General features: G+C 42.7%; 1 protein-coding gene across 1 annotated transcript in view; it reads right to left on the bottom strand.

Annotated features, from left to right (window-relative positions):
- The window catches only part of MANBA (mannosidase beta), a 69,039-nt gene extending 50,383 nt beyond the window's left edge, over window positions 1-18,656 (bottom strand). The window contains exons 1-4 of the mRNA XM_060278477.2: window positions 17,415-18,656; window positions 5,616-5,710; window positions 4,991-5,096; window positions 3,104-3,274 (exon numbers count right to left, since the gene is read on the bottom strand). Coding sequence (XP_060134460.2) covers window positions 3,104-3,274; window positions 4,991-5,096; window positions 5,616-5,710; window positions 17,415-17,654 — 612 coding nt within the window. The 5' untranslated portion in view covers window positions 17,655-18,656. The remainder of the gene's footprint in view (window positions 1-3,103; window positions 3,275-4,990; window positions 5,097-5,615; window positions 5,711-17,414) is intronic.
- Window positions 18,657-19,291: the final 635 nt, after the last annotated feature.

Raw genomic sequence — 19,291 nt, 5'->3', positions numbered from 1 at the left:
TCGGCTAATAAATGTGGGAAACTGTTGGCCTGGCAATTGAAGAAAAGGCAAAAAGAGAGTACAATCATAAAGATTACAGATGAAGGAAAATCTATTGAGAACCCTGCAGAGATAAGGAAATGCTTCACAAAATATTATAAACAACTTTATAAAAGGGAAAAAGAAGATAAGGACGGTATAGAGAAATTTATAAAGGAAAATGGATTACAGAAAATCCCAGTTCAACAAAAGAACCTACTGAATGAACTGATTACAAGACAAGAGGTTGAAATAGCAATTCAAGAACTGAAAAATGATAACGCCCCAGGACCTGATGGACTGACCTCCAAATATTATAAAACATTAAAAAATTGGTTGATTCAACCATTAATGGAGGTAGGCAAATGAGATTTTAGGGGGGGGCAGGGCACCAGAGACTTGGAAGGACACTTTTATCTCTCTGATACCAAAACCAGATGTGGATAGGACTCAGGTAAAGAATTATAGACCAATCTCATTACTGAATGTAGATTATAAGATTTATGCTGGCATCTTGGCAGCAAGATTGAAAAGGGTGTTGAAGGACTTGATACATAAGGACCAGGCAGGATTCCTGCCTGGGAGGCATATGAAGGATAATATAAGAAACATAGTAGACCTTTTGGAAAGATTGGAGATGAAAATAAATACCAAAGCAATGTTAATTTTTGTGGATGCTGAAAAGGCTTTCGATAACATCTCTTGGACTTTTATGATACAAAATCTGGTTAAAATGGAGGTTGGTCAAAATTTTGTTAATGGAATTAATGGTATTTATTCTGAGCAAAGAGCGAAAATTATTGTAAATAATGTGGTTTCGGAAGAGATAAGAATTGAGAAAGGAACAAGACAAGGGTGCCCACTTTCCCCCCTGCTATTCATTTCTGTCTTGGAGGTCTTATTAAATATGATAAGGAGTGATGAAGGAGTTAAAGGAATTACAGTAGGTATAAAGCAATATAAGTTAAAGGCCTTTGCAGATGATTTAGTATTAACTCTGCAGGATCCTGAACACAGTGCGGGAAGAGTGTTGCAGATAATATAAGAATTTGGTAAAGTGGCAGGTTTTAAGTTAAATAAAGGGAAAACTAAAGTATTAGAAAAGAATCTGACGATGCAAGGGAGACAAAGAATAGAGGATTGCACAGGACTGAAATGTGTGAAAAAGGTGAAATACCTGGGAGTAAATATGACTGCAAAGAACTTGAATCTTTACAAGGATAATTATGAGAAGTTATGGAACGAAATTAAAAGAGATTTGGAGATGTGGTCAAGGTTGAAATTGTCTTTAATGGGAAGAATAGCAACTGTTAAAATGAATGTATTGCCGAGAATGTTGTTCTTATTTCAGGCCCTCCCGATAGTGGATAAGATGAAATGTTTTCAAGAGTGGCAGAAGACACTGTCTAAATTTGTCTGGCAAGGGAAGAAACCTAGGATTAAATATAAACTTTTGACAGATGTAAAAGAAAGAGGAGGATTCTCATTGCCAGATTTAAAGATTTATTTTGAAGCTGCAGCCTTTTGTTGGCTGAAGGAATGGTTTCTGTTAGACAACGATGATTTGTTAGATTTGGAAGGCCACGACAATGCATTCGGGTGGCATGCGTATTTATGGTATGATAAGGTAAAGTTGCATAAAGGATTTAAAAACCACATAATCAGGAAATCATTGTTCAATGTATGGATTAGATATAAAGATTTGTTGGAAAGGAAAACTCCTAGGTGGATTTCGCCGCTTGAGGCAAAGAAACCTAAAAGGACAAATATGGATGAGAATAGGCTGAAATACAAAGACATTTTGATGGAGGTGGAAAACCAATTTAAGTTAAGGCCATACGAACAATTGAAAGATAGGTTAAGTGATTGGTTTCAGTATGTGCAGATAAATGAAGCATTCAAGTTAGATAAAAAAATAGGATTCCAAGCAGAAAAATCGAAATTAGAAACAGAGTTAATAGAGACAGATAGCAAGAATTTGTCCAGAATGTATAATTTGTTGTTAGAATGGCATTTGAAAGATGAGCAAACAAAATCGGTTATGATTGAATGGGCTAAGGATTTGGGTCATAATGTAATGATGTCGGACTGGGAAAAATTGTGGAAGAAAGGTATGAAGTTTACGGCTTGTACTGTTTTGAAGGAGAATTTAATGAAAATGATGTATAGATGGTATTTGACGCCGGTTAAGTTAGCAAGAATGTACCACAAAAGTGATAACAAATGTTGGAAATGTAAAGAGGATGTTGGATCATTCTATCATATGTGGTGGACATGCCCTAAGGTAAAAGGCTTCTGGGAAATGATCTATAATGAAATGAAAAAGATTTATAAAAATACATTTTTGAAAAAACCGGAAGCCTTTTTGCTTGGAATAGTGGGGGAAGAAATTCCCAAAAATGATGTTACTTTGTTTATTTATGCCACCACAGCTGCGAGGATTCTAATTGCAAAATATTGGAAAAAAGAGGAACTGCCTTCGTTACAGGAATGGCAAATGAAAATGCTGGACTTTATGGAATCGGCAGAACTGACAGGAAGACTTCGGGATCAAACAAGTGACAAAGTTGAAAAAGAATGGAGGAGGTTTAAAATATATATAGGGAATTTTTTTTTAAAAAAGAAGAAGTTTGAATATCCAGGGAAAGAAAGAAGTAAAGGCAATAGGGATAAAAAGAGGAGTTTAAAATGCAGGAAATTTGGTATATGGTAGAAAGATGAGTATAAGAAAAATTAAAAGGATTACATGATGAAAGTAAAAAAGATGAAATAGAAACTGCTACAGATGTATTTAAAAAGGAAAATCAGATAGAGGGGAAGTGGGGAAGCCAAAAAGACAATGAGTATAAAAAAAAAGATTGAAGATGATATGTTTTGTTTTGTTTTGTTTGTATTGATGTATTTTTGTATTTTTGTGTTTTTTGAAATTTTGTGTTTTATAAAATGCTTAATAAAAATATCTTAAAAAAATAAAAATAAAGGGGGTGGTCCAATGACCTAACAAGGCCACTGTTTCAGAATTTCCTTGATTTTATCGCCATAATTTCTAAATGGACTCTTGACATTTCATGCACACAACTATTACCTTTCTGATGAAGTTAACATGACATTGTCCTTTCTGTACAGGTGGAGGGCATTCTGGAGGCACCCTGTATGCTTTGTGATTTTTACTCTGCTCCGCAGCATACCAAACAGCCGAGACAAAATTAACATGAATTGCATTGACCTCCTTGATCACATCGGTAATATCAAAGCTCTGAAACAGGGAAAGATGGGGGGAATATGCATTATAGACCCAGTATATTAAACAATCTGAAGCACAGCATCCTTGAGGCATTGATTCAGTCAACCTGGGCTCTGGCTCAAGCATTGCTTTCTTCCCTTACAGGAGCATTCTACCTGAGTGAGCAATGTAATAAATTTATGAAGTGAGTCCTCAGGATTCACCGCTATGGTCATGTCTGCAAAGCTTCCAAGCTCTAAATTGTACTTCAGGGACTGTGGAAGTTCCAATGGCTGCAGAGATCCCCGAGATTGCAGGTCATGGAGAATTGCTCACACAACTACAGTAGTCCTCTGAATAAAGAAAGCAAGTGAAGGTATTATCAGAGCCAAGCTTACCATACATTTAACACTTGCAGACAACCACCAAGCCAATCTCAGCCCCACCAGCCATGCTTGGAAGCTTGCTCGGAAACTGATATACCACCTGAAACTGCAGGAACAGACCAGTTGCCTGGAAGCCACAACACAAGTCTGATGTTCTCCATTAAGCTGTTGGGTCTCAAGTTGTTGACCTGGTTTTACGTAGCAGCGCATTGTGCAATGACACGCAATGGCTTTGTACACTATGACCTTGTAAGCCAAACTATAAATTACCATGACTTGCATGAATCTGCTGGCTCCAAGAGAAGACCTTGCACCCAATTTGGTCTTTCCTGGTCCTTTTAGAACAGTGTGGCACAGAAGCTAAGCTAAGCCAAAGTTTGGCTCAGCGTGTCATCTGACTCCTCCTTAACCACAATCTGCAACTCTGGCTTAGCTGTCGCACTGTGTTAAAAGGACAAGGGAGGAGCAAAATGGGTATGAGCTCCTCTCCAAGTCTCAGCAAAATTTGGCTTACTGTGGCACGCAAACCAGGCCACTGTGAGACCTGGTTATCCCCACCAAACAGCACTCAAGAGAGCAGGGAGGTCTTGCTATGCATTTTGATTACTTATGTACATTTTTAACGACGTATGTACTCGTCTATGCTTTTTCTGTGTCTCATGTATGTTCTGCCTTCATCAAAAGCCTTAAATGCTTTCATGTATAAACTCTATTCCTTTTCTTCATATGCTGCCTCTGCATTTCTACAATATTGTCGTCAAATGTATACCAGTACTGAATGTCCTCAAAGTAATATGATCAGTCGTGAAAAATGTGAACGAGGAATGATTGTTTAGCTTAGAAAAGAACACTCTGCTACATATACATATATATATATGCTGGAAGGGACCCAGAGTGGCTGGGGCAACCCATCAGATGGGTGGTGTACAAATAATAAATTATTATTATAACAGGCAATGTCGGCTTCACTGCAAAGTTTGGCATTTCAACAGTGGGAAACAAGCCTAGCCAAACACTGTGTGAGTGGAGTTTTACTTGCACAATGGGATTTCTCCTTCCCCCCATGAAACCTCAAAATCTCCTTTGGAGGGCACCCAAACCCTCTGGGGCAGATTTTCAGGGTGTACAGAAGGCTTGGGATAAGGGAGAGAAGAGGAGGGAAGGGAAATCCCATTGCACAAATGAAACAGCAGCACCAGATACGGCCCATACTTTTTTAAAAAGAAAAAAGAAAAAAAGGTACCAGATTTCAGGTGACTATGTAGGATCGCCTAGATGCTGCCAAGGCTTAAAGACGGTTGAAACTGGGAGGAATCAAATCACTTTCCCCAAACACGTAATATAGAAATTGGATAATACTCACGTATCTGTTGAACATGTTGTCTGTCCTCCCAACAGTGACATTATTGAGCACAATCTGTGCTACTGTATCCACCCCATCAAAAACCAAACTCACTTTTTGCCATGTCCTACAAAAAGAGAACAGAACACACATTAGGGACCCCACTGTGCCTTAATGATCTGGTGCAGATGAAACATGGCTGAAAAATCCAAAGTCATCATTAGGAACATGCATGTCCTGCCTCACTCCTACAAATTCCGTCCTTCCCTTGTCTTTCCTCCAGCGCTGACTTGTTAACCATGACTGATACTCACCAAAATTTCCAGCTAGATCACGAGTTGGAAACCTAGATTTGAAGTGAGTTTGTAAACGACGGGAACCCTTTGGTTAGTATGAAGTGTGGTAAACCTTCAGCTAAACCCTGGATGTGTCAAGGGAAAGGATCACACTAGATAAAGGAGAGAAACTGAGAAAACCAGTGTGCAGGGACCCAGCCTAGCATGCACACAGACCTAGACCTACAAAACCCACATTGACAAATGATTTGAGCAACATCCATTTCTAGTCTGCTCCAGGGACTAACGCCCAGGTAAGTGTGTTTAGTACAGCCTAAATCATTGTATCATAACTTATGCCATTCTCATACCTGATATCAAATGGAGTTTTGAAGTCTCTGCTGTATGTCCAGTTATCCAAGGATATCCATGCGTAGGCGAGGTCATTAAATCTGTAATAAGGATCCTATTGATGGGCCACACAAAATAATTTTTAAACAACTGATTGTTAAAAGGCACCATTGCAATATATATACAGACACACTACTGTTAAGGGTATTAGGGTTTGAAACACGCAGGGGACTCTGAACCGCTTTGCTGAGCATCTAAGTGTAGCCACTAGATGCTCAAGCCAGAATGCCCTTTTCCTGCTTTTCCAACAGGGAATCCTTTGCTGTTCAGCAATACCAAACTTTGCAATGAAACTAACATCTATAATGAAAGCAGATTATAACCTATAAACTTTATCAGGCTTGTACATAGCTTGTTGATTCATTCCCATGAAATGGTACTGGACATTTGCAGAATGTCTACCATTCATTCATACCCCCCCCTTTCATTTTCGACTCCAATCTCACTGCAGTATTCTCTCCATCTAAGCCAGGCATCCCCAAACTTCTGCCCTCCAGATGTTTTCGACTACATTTCCCATCATCCCTGACCACTGGTCCTGTTAGCTAGGGATCATGGGAGTTGTAGGCCAAAACATTTGGAGGGCCGCAGTTTGGGGATGCCTGATCTAAGCCAACTCACAAAAGCAAGTATTAAATAAAGAAGAGTTCATCTCCAAAGCTGAAAGGCGGGGCATTAATAAGGAAAGAGGTGGGAAATACACACTTGGTGAATCCCAACATTTTAATCCTCTTTATGCCAGCATTAGAACTCTGGAGCCTTTTGAAGGCAAACAAGTACATTTTTTGCCTGAAAACAATTAATGAAGATAGCCTGAGATTTGAAAAAAAGGAGGAGAGGAAGAAAACCTTTAGCCAACCCACGTATGTGAGAGAGTGATGCATATTTTAGTGAGCCTGTGGTAAATATAACCTCTTTACCGGAATATTTAGCACTATTGTAGGAACTAAGGAGGCAGGAATCATTCTCTTCAGTATGCGTGTTTGGGTACGGGTGTGAATTAGGGATATTTTCAGAATGACTCCACTGTCGTCTGCATAGCAGGTTAATATTTAATTGAATCTACAGCTATTTAATACCTCCCAGACAATTCACAGGGGAAAGAGGATTATATATACTAATCTTTGGGGTTTGTTTGTTTGTTTGTTTGTTTTTGAAGGCTAAAAGGCAGAGAAAGCTTTTAGAGTGTTCATTCCCCAAACCTTTCGCCAACCAGAGAGGATCACTAGTGTGCTATAAGAAACGAATTAAAATACCCACTTTGAAGACAACCGCTGAAAAGCAGCTGTAGTTTTGCCAAAGGGGAAAAGATATGAAAGGCTCTTATGAAATTTGGGACCTGCCTCTTTCAAAACGGCCTGTAGTAGGGCAGGCAAATCCTTCTGTCTGTATCAGGAGTGATTGTGCCATCCTGCCTTCATCTCCGCAAGAGCAACTGGCTGCTCTCGGTATGCATCTTCCTTCTATTTCCCTCATATTTAATTCAGAAAAGCAGCACCTCACATATGCACAATGCCATTTTAAAATCACAGAGCTGAGAAGCTGGTAGGAACAGAATGGGCATCTAGTCTAAAGCTCAAGTCACAAATCTGAGCAAAAAGCCAGCCAGTCCCAGATCAACGTGGATGGCGCAAGCAGAGATCAGGTATACCACACTAATAATAACAATGTGGGCTGGATCCTTCCTCCCCACCCCCAACCCCAATGGGCCAACTTTGATGGGTAGGTCAGGCTGCTCACCTGTCGGCTGCCTGATGTCATCACACACGGTCCTTTGAAAAGGCAGCTTGAGAGCTATCCCCCTCTTTTAATATCTGAAGGACTATTGTATTTTAATATTTTGTTGGAAGCCGCCCAGAGTGGCTGGGGAAACGCAGCCAGATGGGTGGGGTATAAATAATAAAATTATTATTATTGGGACCCAGGTGGCGCTGTGGTTAAACCACTGAGCCTAGGGCTTGCTGATCAGAAGGTGGGCGGTTCAAATCCCTGCGATGGGGTGAGCTCCCGTTCCTCGGTCCCAGCTCCTGCCAATCTAGCAGTTCGAAAGCACGTCAAAATGCAAGTAGATAAATAGGAACCGCTACAGCGGGAAGGTAAACGGCGTTTCCATGTGCTGCTCTGGTTTGCCAGAAGCGGCTTTGTCATGCTGGCCACATGACCTGGAAGCTATACTGGAAGCTATACGGCCAATAATGCGAGATGAGCGCGCAAACCCAGAGTCGGTTACGACTGGACCTAATGGTCAGGGGTCCCTTTACCTTCTTCTTCTTCTTATTATTATTATTATTATTATTACAGTCATACCTCAGTTCAAGTAATCCACTTTCCATTACTTTCAATGGGAAAGTTCGCTTCAGTTTATGAACGCTTCAGTTTAAGTACTCTGCGGACCGTCTGGAACGGATTAATCCACTTTCCATTACTTTCAATGGAAAAGTTCGCTTCAGTTTATGAACGCTTCAGTTTATGAACAGACTTCCGGAACCAATTGTGTTCATAAACCGAGGTACCACTGTAATGGCTCTCAGCACACCTTAGCTGCACTAGGGAGTTTCTGATGGGGCGCTCCCTGGGGCAGCTGATCCCAATGGGGCTGAATGGCACTGAGGGGGAGCTCCATTTACCAAGGAACAATCAAGAGTGCACGCCTTTGAAGCCATGTCTCTACATGCTCTGGTTATCTCCTGCTTGGACTACTGCAATGCGCTCTACGTTGGGCTACCTTTGAAGGTGACCCAGAAACTGCATTTAATCCAGAATTCGGCAGCTAGACTGGTGATTGGGAGTGCCACCGGGACCACATAACACTGGTCCTGAGAGATCTACACTGGCTCCCAGTACGTTTCCGAGCACAATTCAAAGTGTTGGTGCTGACCTTTAAAGCCCTAAACAGCCTCGGTCCTGTATACCTGAAGGAGCGTCTCCACCCCCACCATTCAGCCTGGACACTGAGATCCAGCACCGAGGGCCTTCTGGCGGTTCCCTCATTGCGAGAAGTGAGGTTACAGCAGTCATCCCCAAACTGCGGCCCTCCAGATGTTTTCGCCTACAACTCCCATGATCCCTAGCTAAGAGGACCAGTGGTCAGGGATGATGGGAATTGTAGTCCAAAACATCTGGAGGGCCAAAGTTTGGGGATGCCTGGGTTACAGGGAACCAGATAGAGGGCCTTCTCGGTAGTGGCACCCGCCCTGTGGAATGCCCTCCCAGCAGATGTCAAGGCAATAAACAACTATTTTACATTTAGAAGACAACTGAAGGTGGCCCTGTTTAGAGAAGTTTTTAATGTTTAATGCTGTACTGTTTTTAATATTCGGTTGGAAGCCGCCCAGAGTTGCTGGGGAAACCCAGCCAGATGGGTGGGGTATAAATAATAAATTATTATTATTATATTATATACCCAGCATCCCATATTGACATCAGGGATGGGGAAGATAGGCATGTATTGGGGGGAAATGGCTTCATGGGCCAAATTAGGACTCTTGCTAGGCCAAGTTAGGCCTGTGAGCCAAAGGCTGCCCACTGCTGGGTTAAGTAACCACGTTAAGACTGCATACTACCACATTCATAAATCGGGGAAAGTACCTATCTCTTCCAGGAAAATGATTTGTCTCGCCAACACATTACTGTGCCACATCAAGTAAAAGAACCGAGTGCCTGTCTTGAGATCGGTGCCAAGAGAGATACCACTGAGCCCAGAGCAATTATCACGTTACCACATACCGGCAGTTGCTGTGAGGTAAAATTTGTCGTGCTCTGGTTTGAGGCCAGATCCCACAGAGAAAGAGCTAAAGGCTGGAGCCTCGGGGATGGATCCAAGTCAGCAACTTGTTCCAGCAGAGGACTGAGATCTTTTAGGACCTAGGTTTATTTCCTGAAGCCTCTGAGACCAATATCAAATGTTTTCCTTTAACATATTTATACCGTCAAAATGTAACAGGAAAAAACAGTGCTGGGGTTAGGACTGTTATACAGCAAATGAATATTAGTTGATTAATCCATTAGATGGACATAAATTTGCAAATCAATTGAAAAACCACAATGGGTTGATTCAATGATGTCTACTCAGAAGAGACCCACTGGAATGAATGAATCTAAATTAGCCATCGTGTCAATTAATTCCCGTGGGTATACTCTGAGCAGGACTAGTGTTGAATGCTACCCATAGAGGTTCAGAAGCAAAAAGCACATTGTCATTGCTTTCAGATGATGTAAACGTTTCTTTCAGAAAGTGCCATCTTATAATACAGAGGACAGAATGCTTCTTTGAATGACAGTTGCCGTCCATGGTTTTTGTAAGATTTTTTTTTAAAAAAATAAATATTTTCCTAAGAATGAAACTTTAGTGTTAAGGTAACCCAGTCCATGTTACGTGTCCCAGTTCACCAAAGCCTGGAGCAGTTCCAGAGAGGACTTCAGATTTTCTCGTGCCTAACGTGCTGAAAAGGGTGCCTCTCATATAGTTTTATTTTAGTCATTTATATATATTGAATTCCCTGTATTCCTGCTTTTATTTATTTTTAATATTCCTTTATATTCCTCCTTTTGTGTTGCATTGTTGTTTTACTTAATATTGTTTACTGATTTATGCTATAGGACACTTAAAGAGATTTTCAAATATTAAGCAGCCTATAAATGCTTTCAGTTAATAAATAAATAAATAATACAATTTGTTCTAAGCAAAGTGGTTTGATTGCCACACAACATGTGAAGATTACATCTTACAATTGTCTTGTTTCAAAAGAAAACCCCACTGTCGGGTTGACTGCAAAACCCTTTTCAGTCAACAAGAAAGGCTTCAATTTCAAGTAGACCCTCCTTGGAGCCCGATCTCCTCGAGAGGCACAGTGGGGCATTTTTTGAGGCAGTGGGGCTTTTTTTGAGGCTGTTCAGCCTCCCTGCCCAACAGCTGATGCACAGAGTAGCACCTGTGTCTCGGGAGGAGATCCTTCCCAGAGCCCAAAGAGAATGTCCTCTGGGGAGGGTCTCCTCGTGAGTCACCCACCATTTCCAAGTTCCTGATGGCCTGCATTTGCGCGGTCATGCACAAGTGTGAAGTTGCCTGTATAGTTTCCTCATCCAAAAGCTCAAACCACAATGGGTGACTTCCATGCTCAGGCTTTTGTTTCATAAAGCATGCCCAAGTTGTCTTGAGGGAAGGTATTATCAGTTAAGGCAGGGGTAGAAAATCTGCTTTGCATGTGGGAAGTCTCAGGTTCAATTCCTGGCAACTCCAGGTTCAGCTGAGAGACAACCGGGGGTGGAATCCTGCCACTCTGTGCATAGACAATACTGAGCTAGCAGGACCAATGGTCTGACTCAGGATCAGGCAGTTTCCTGTGTTCTTGCGCTATGTCCCGAGTAGAGGAAGTTTAGTGTTTCGACTATTTCATGAGGGCCATCACTCACAGGAAGAACGCAAAGCATCATCTTTGCTCTGCCACTGAGCTACTACCCCTTCCCTGGCCAGTGAAGAAACAGTCGTGTAGTAAGATTTCAAGTTACCACATCCTGAAAGCAAGCTGGAAAACAACACAGTTCAAAAAGGCATTTTAATGCTCTATTATCTTCAAGGTTTTGTCAATGAATCCTTTTGCTTTCTGAACAGTTGACTTCCAACTGTGCAAAAAATAAGGACTTTTTGGGATGGAATTTATAGAGAGTTAAAAAAGATAGTTAGAATATCATTTAGGAAAGAACCGTAAATTTTTCTCCTAAGTATGTTAAATAAAGAAATCAAGGAAAAAGACAGGTGTGTGTTATTATATGCAACAGTGGCCGCTAGAATCCTAATTGCGCAAAATTGGAAAAGCGAAAAAATTCAGATGATAGAAGATTGGCAAATGAAATTAATGGGGTATAAAAATTTGGCTATAAAATATGGAATTTCCAAAGGAATAGGGAAAGAGAAAGCAGGGAAAAATTGGGAGTCCTTTGAGATATATTTAAAAAATAAGGTAGAGAAAGCGAATCTTGTGGCAGATTTATGAAGGGTGAAGAAATTAAAGAAAAAGAGGAATTAGAAATAAGCACGCATTAATCAAGAATGAAATAACTCAATATACAGGAAAGACTGGAAGCAAGAAAGGGGGAGGGGGGTAGAGGGTAGAAGATCTAATGGGTATGAAAGAATGAATGTAAGAATTTTTTACGAAATTTCTTTTTTCAATGATTTAATTTAGGGTTATGTTTAGGTTTTTTATGTTCATTATGAATTAATTTATGAGTATGTTTACGACGATTTTTATTTTTATTTTTTGTGTAAATGTGTGATTTTGTGTGAATCCTTTTCGTTTTTTCTTGTTTGTTTTTTGTTTCCTTTGCGTATTTGTTTTTGATGTGATTGTGGATGTATTTTGAAAGTGCAATTCAATAAAGATTAATTTTATATATAAAAAAAGAGAACAAACTTGGCTGCCTTTATATCCAAGTGTATACAGAGTGAGAGAGAGAAAAATAGTCAATAGAGATAACTGGAAAATGGTTTCATACATCATAGCATGCAAGAAATGGCCGGGGGGGGGGGGGGGACGACGACATTCAGTTCTGCAGAAAAACAACACCATTCCACTTAAAGTCACTAGTCTGGAAAACTTTACATCTGCAGAAAATTTGAGGAATATTGCTCTCATTCTTTCTTTCTTTTTTAGTGGAGATGATTGCAGAGTAATTAGCACAAGATCTGTGACTTGTGCTGCTTCCTGTTACTGTGTTGCTTCTTAGTCCAACCTACAGCAGGGCTGGGAAATCTCTGGCCCTCCAGATGTTGTTGCGCTCCAGTTTCCACCATTCCCAGCCAACATGACCAATGGTCAAGGGCTGGTTGGAGCTGCAAACCAGCAACGTCCGGAGGGCCACAGGTTCCCCACCTATAGCATGATAAGATGGTGAGGCACTGGGAGAAGACAGGGAGTTGATTGCACTATAAGAAAGTCAAGGAAAATGTGCCAAGTGTCAGATCTAAGTTGTAACAGTTTTTCATTATAAAATGTATCTTTTTTCCAAATATGTATTTGTTCAGCAGCCATCTTTCTGTTAATGTAAAGGAGGAACTGATGTCTTGTTTAGATCACTTTTTGGAAAAGTCCAAGTCTATATGGTCTATATAGGAAGACTTTATAGTCTTAAGACAGGTGGTGAACTTTATATCATTAAACTACAATTGACAACAGCCCTGGCCATCGACCATGCTGCCGGGGGATGATGCGTGTTGGGAGTTCAACATCTAGAAGGCCACAGCTTCACCACCCCTCTGTGGAGAACCCAAGGTCTTGCTGCTCAAAAAGATGCTTCAAGTTGTAATCTTGGTGTCTCACCATATAGGCAGGGCAGTCTCTAGGCCCGGGCCCGGTGGCGCGGGGCACCAGGGCGCCAGGCCACCAGGGGCGCTGCTGCACCCGTTGTGCCCGCTGAGAGGCGCGGCGGAGGCCGCCCCAGGCGTGCTTGATGCAGCCCTAGGCGCGCCTCTCAGCTGTTTCAGCGCTTCAGGCCGCTCTCCGGAGGCGCACAGGCCTGGGGCCGCCTCCACCGCGCGCAGGGGCGTCGCAACAGGGGGCAGGCAGCGCCCCCTGACCCTACGGCCAGGCTGGATGGCACAGGGCGCCGGCCCTCCAGGTGCCCGCCGCGCTGGGAAACGGGGCGGGGGGGCGCCGGAGGGATCCATCGTGCCAGGGCACCAGGTATGCTTAAGACGGCCCTGCATATAGGACAACAGTTCTAGTGACACCAGCTCCTGGCACCATGTGCCCAAAACCATTGCTGCCAAGTGCACACCAAGCTCAGAAGAAATTTGTGACTTGTACTCACAGCGTTTAAATTAAGTCTCAGAAGCCAAAGGAAAGCAGAGCAGAAATTCCCATGGTAATACAGGTTTACTGTGCTCTAGAGAAAGTATGTATATTCATGTTTCATGGCAAGACGCTTGTTTAATGCTTTTGTTACTTTTGATATACCGTATTTACTCGAATGTAATACACCATCAAATGCACACCTCCATTTTCAAAACCTTGAAATCAAAAAAAGGATTTGCTGGTGAATGTAAATGCGCCATCAAATCTAATGTGTACCCTAATTTTTGCGGCATAATTTGGCCCCCCAAAAGTGCTCATTACATTTTAGTAATTACAGTGGTACCTTGGTACTCGACTGGCTTGGCTCCCGAACAAATCAACTCCCAAACGCCACTAATGCGGAAGTGTGTGTTCCGGTTTGCAAACGCTTTTTGGAAGCTGAATGTCCGACGCAGCTTCCGCGGCTTCCAATTGAGTGCAGGAAGCTCCAGCAGCCGATCAGTGGCCACGCCTTGCTTTTCAAACAGTTTCGGGAGTCAAACGGACTCACTGAATGTATTACGTTTGAGAACCAAGGTACCACTGTACGGTATATCATAAGGGTGCTTGCATGGGGGAAACAAGTGCAACCAGCTGGGCAGCTTTGACAGTTCCAGGGAGGGAATCGGAAGGAGGGTGAGTAGAAAGTCTTGATACAAGTTTCTGAAATGCACCCGATGAAGGGAGACTGTGATGAGGTTCTGGAAGTGGTTGTGGTGGGCAGAGACAGAACCAAACAGCAGGGAGGGACAGAATGGTTGTTAGGTGCAGCTGGATCTGGGAATCTGAAACACCAAGGACAACAATGTTGGCATTTTCCTATCACTAATAGCAGAAGGGTCTTTTAAAATTCACTTGTTTTTCTGGTGACTTGTGTTTCTGTGAATCTGAAGAAGTGTGCATGAAAGCTCATACCAATAACAAACTTAGTTGGTCTCTAAGGTGCTACTGGAAGGTTTTTGGGTTTTTTTAATTTTGTTTCGACCAACACGGCTACCTACCTGCAACTTGTTTTTTTTATTTCACAGTATATGCAGCCAGCTCGGCATAGGGAAGGTTTTTCTTAATGTTTTGTTGTGTTTATATACTTTGCTGAAAGCTGCCCAGAGTGGCTGGGGCAACAATAAAATTATTGTTGTTGTTATTATGATGTAGGTCAACTAAATTGTTGCTGTTGTGGTGTAGTGGTTAAGAGTGGTAGACTTGTGATCTGGTGTACCGGGTTCGCGTCTCCGCTCCTCCGCATGCAGCTGCTGGGTGACCTTGGGCTAGTCACACTTCTGTGAAGTCTCTCAACCCTACTCACCTCACAGAGTGTTTGTTGTGGGGGAGGAAGGGAAAGGAGAATGTTAGCCGATTTTAGACTCCTTCAGGTAGTGATAAAGCGGGATAGCAAATCCAAAATCATCTTCTTCTGCCTGGCACAGAAGGGGTGGAGCACTGGGCCTGATGTGGCCTGAATTTGGTCCTCTGGGCCTCACTATCCAGCCCAGGCCAAGTCCTCCTTCCCAGGCCACACTCCTCACTTGCTTCACCCCAAGCCCTCCTTGAGTACTTCAGCCTGGCTGCAATGTGTCTTTGAACTGTGACACGGCCTCCAGCTTGCCTGGATGGAGAGATCTGTTTCTGTGGGCAGATGCACACACCATGCTTTTAAAGCATATCCATCACACATTTAACACACATGTATTCGTTTGCAAGATAAGCGCTGAATTGCGAGCCATGCCTTCCACTAACCTTGAACAACTTAGGAACACCAGCACAACACCTGCAAAAATACACTTGCATGCACTTTACATCTGTAAAAATGGCCTATTGGAAATTTAGGCAAACTAAGCCTTCCTGTTACAGTATTCCTTAGTTGTACAATGTTTCCTTTAATTGTTCTTAAAGTGTTTCTTCAAAATGAAATACTGTATTAATGCTTGATTTGTATTTTTTATATGATGTATAAATGCTTCCATTTTTTTAAAAAAACAATTATTCCTCTATACATCTGATTATATTACATGTTTAATACGTACTATATATGCACTTTGATCATAATTCCTGCTACTGTGCAGCAATTTCTTTGCTTAGCACTTAACACAGAGAGAGATAACTAGAAAGCCAAACAGAAGGTTTTTCTAGAAGACAACTACTTTTCTATGTGATGGGAATTTATACTGTATGTAGATATACAGTACGGAATAGCATAGCATTCAATAATGGTGGGCCATCGTCTACACCAGGGGTCAGTAACCTTTTTCAGCTGTGGGGGCTGGTCCACCATCCCTCAGAGCATGTGGTGGGCCGGACTATATTTTTTTGGGGGGGGGGGATGAAATAATTCCTATGCCCCATAAATAACTCAGAGATGCATTTTAAATAAAAGCACACATTATACTCATGTAAAAACACCAGGCAGGCCCCACAAATAACCCAGAGATGCATTTTAAATAAAAGGACACATTCTACTGATGTAAAAACATGCTGATTCCCAGACTGTCCGTGGGCCAAATTGAGAAGGCAATTGGGCCGCATCCGGCCCACGGGCCTTAGGTTGCCTACCCCTGGTCTACAGTCTGAACTGGCAGAGTCCAGTCACAAGGTTGATCACCCCTATAAGATACGACACGCATTGTAGGCCTACTTCAGTGACACCCCTTTTCCCCTTTGCCATTTAATGTACATGCAGAGAGAGAAAGTATTTGCACCAAAAAGGGATAAATAAAATATGGTAATCGCAAATGATCCAAAAATAATCAAACAGGGTTAAGCCATCTTTTTTTCTTCTTTCAAGGGTGAGATTCTTTTTGGGGTAATCTATCCGGAGCCACAACTGTGGGTAGGGTCAGAGACAAAGGTGGCCAGGCTTGGAGGCAATACCAACCCCTTTCCTCTCATTTCCCCCTCCTAGTTGCCCAGATAAAATAAAGCTATGGGCTGCAAGAAATTGATGCAAGGATCACATGCAGCCCCAGGGTTTGCTCAGGTCTGCACTTAGTTATCTGAAAATATTATCATCAGAAATGGCCATAATGGAATGAATGACAGAGGCTGAAGTGTTTTAAAGGCTTTAGAGAGGGAGGCGAGGAAAATGGAGAACATAATGATTTGACCAACCCGTTTTGCTTCACACTCATGCTACGGACCTACATATCCAATTGTTTTTGACCTAGTTTTTGCCATTATTAAATATATTCATTGTCTTAGTTGTTGCTCCCTGCTGCTGACCTCAGGTTGCAACACACACACACCCCTCTATTCAAGACCCATTGAAACTAATGGGAAGTGTGCAAAAACATGGTAGTGATTTTTGCTCTGCTGAGCTGCCCCTGTTCTTTTCAATAAGGCTAAGACAGGCAGGAGTTCTTACTGTACTTTGGATACAGACCATGGATACAGATCAGGTGGACCTTTGGTCTACCTAAGCAAGCAGGGCTCTTCCTATGCTCCAATGAACAAGAGCACTGCACACTGCAATTTTTTGCTCCAGGATCCACTCGACCTCCAATAAGGGTAGTTTGCACACACCCAGAGGCGAAGGCATGTCTGAATGAGCCACCTCATTCCTGTCGCTCGCTTCACATCACGTTTAAAACACAATGCTTTCCAGGGCAGTCGACCGAGAGTCTTGAGGAATCAAATGAAGGACATATGCACGTGTGAACCAGTCTAAGAGGATTGTTGCGGATCATAGACGCCTGCCCTTCCCCTTGAAAACAGTGTTGCAAACCGCCGTGATATTTCTTTTCTTAAAAATATAAAGCGGTCTAGAAATGAAATGAATAACAACAACGACGATAGACAAATAAACGTGGTAACTAACCACCACCCCTCGCAGCTAATGGCCTTTCACTGGAGCGTCCAGCACCCGCCACTCTCACTTTCGAACCAGCGCAGCCGAAGCTGATTGGATGGCTGATAGCGCCAGCGAGATCGTACCTTGATGAGACCGTTTCGGAGCAACGCGGTGTGCACGCACCCGGGCACATCTCCTCCTAGCACCAGCGAGCCGTTCCCGTTGCTCAACCGCCAGCTCCCCTGCAGGCTGTGCACCTCCGGCGGGGCAAGAGGCTCCGTCGACCCAACCTGCCACGAAGCAACCAGGAGCAGAACCGAAAGCGCGCAACCAGGAGCAGGAGCGAAAGCGTGCATCTTGGGCAAAAAGCGGGCGGGAGCCATGTGGGATCAAAGCCCACCGGTGCGGAGTCGGCAGAGGGAGAAACACAAAAGCCCTGCAAGCAGTTGGGTGATTCGGTCCGGGCGGGGAGCTACGCACGACTTGTCGGACTTTCCCCCTCCCTGTGAAGCGCAGCTGCAAGTAGTTACGGTAGTCTGGATCAGCTGAGAGTTTCTCAGAGGCGGAGACTCTCCTGCGCCCTGCAGCCTTTGCGCAGAGGGAGAAGCGCGCCTGCGTGCTGCGTTTGATGTGTACATAAGATTGCGGAAGTTCTCTTCCCTTGCAGCGCGTGACCGCGGTCGATCAAGAAGAGGTGGTTTGTGGTCCCATCCATTCGTTTCCCTAACTAAAGTACTATAATAGGGTTGATCTGGGCATGTTCCCGAATCGAGGGACACAGCGACCGTTTCCGGGCGCTCCAAGGCGCTCCTTCCCAATCCGAGTTGCTTCTAACTGCTCTCCACTTTGCCCAGTCCCTTTCCTGGCCCAAATCGGTTGCCTGCAAGGTTTTTCGCCTCGCCCCTCCGGTGCGCACGACTGCCCTCTACTCCACCTCTTCCATACTTATTGCAATTGGTCAGTTCCTGGATTCACATTCTTCCCTTGCGGAGCTTGGGTCAGCTGTGATGCGGTTAGCAGGAAATGGTGTTTACGAGGAGTAGGTAATCACGCAGCTGCGATAATGTATTCCGCTTCCTGAGTGCCATCTAAGAACTGACTTGCAATCTCCTGCTTTGGACCTCCATTTTATGACACACATAGTGTTTATTAAATATGACAAATATAGTGTTTATTAAATGAGATTTTAATCCTCTGCTGTCAGTTTTCAATTTATTTGTTGCTGCAAGTTATATTTTCTCCTGTTTGCTGTCTTATTAGTGATTTGTGATTCAATGATAGTGCAGTGCCTTTGGTTCGTTATTGCCTTCTAATTTTGTTTGTTTTTTAACCCCTGTAATTTTGACTACAGTCGATAAATTGCAAAAATAAATGAAACGTGTTCTCAGGTTTTACCTCTCCTTCAAATTCTTTTTGTTCTTCACAGCTCCTTGAGGTTTTGCACCCCATATGCTCTCCTGCAAATGCTTTCTGTTCATAACTAGCAAGTACTGCATTTCAATAAGATCATGAGTTAGTGTGAGTTCAATAAAAGTTCCAAGACATGTTCTCAATGCTACCTCTGTTCTGTTACCAGCTCTTTAAATATGAGAATAGCTGGAAATTAGACAACTGACTGAGGAAAGGTTTTGTGTGTTTTTTAAAAAAGCTCCCAAATCCTTTTCAAACAAATTTGATTCTATTCATTTAGAACTTAAGTGAGAAAAGGATCTTCTCTCCCATTACAGGTGTTAATGTGGTAAAGCAAAAGCTGTCATCAGTGGTTACTGTGCTGCTTATCTTTAAATACACTGCATTGCAGCTTTGTTATGTGCATCTCTTGCATTTTATGGGCTTTGGACTCGGCCGATTTCCAAAAAAACACTTTTGGAAGGTACATATAACCGACGTTTGTGTTCAGGCCTTGTATATTGTTTGTGGGGCAATTTCCAGAAGTGTAAACCCCCATCCAAGAGAAGGAAAACTCTGAATCTAACCTCCATTGCCTTGCAGCTATACTCATTCATGAGAAAGACTTTGG

This window comes from Zootoca vivipara, chromosome Z1, assembly GCF_965207765.1.
Source record: "Zootoca vivipara chromosome Z1, rZooViv2.hap1.1, whole genome shotgun sequence".
Classification (NCBI taxonomy): Eukaryota; Metazoa; Chordata; class Lepidosauria; order Squamata; family Lacertidae; genus Zootoca; species Zootoca vivipara.
Note: the sequence above shows the minus strand (reverse complement) of the source record. Positions and strands in the feature narration are given on the sequence as shown.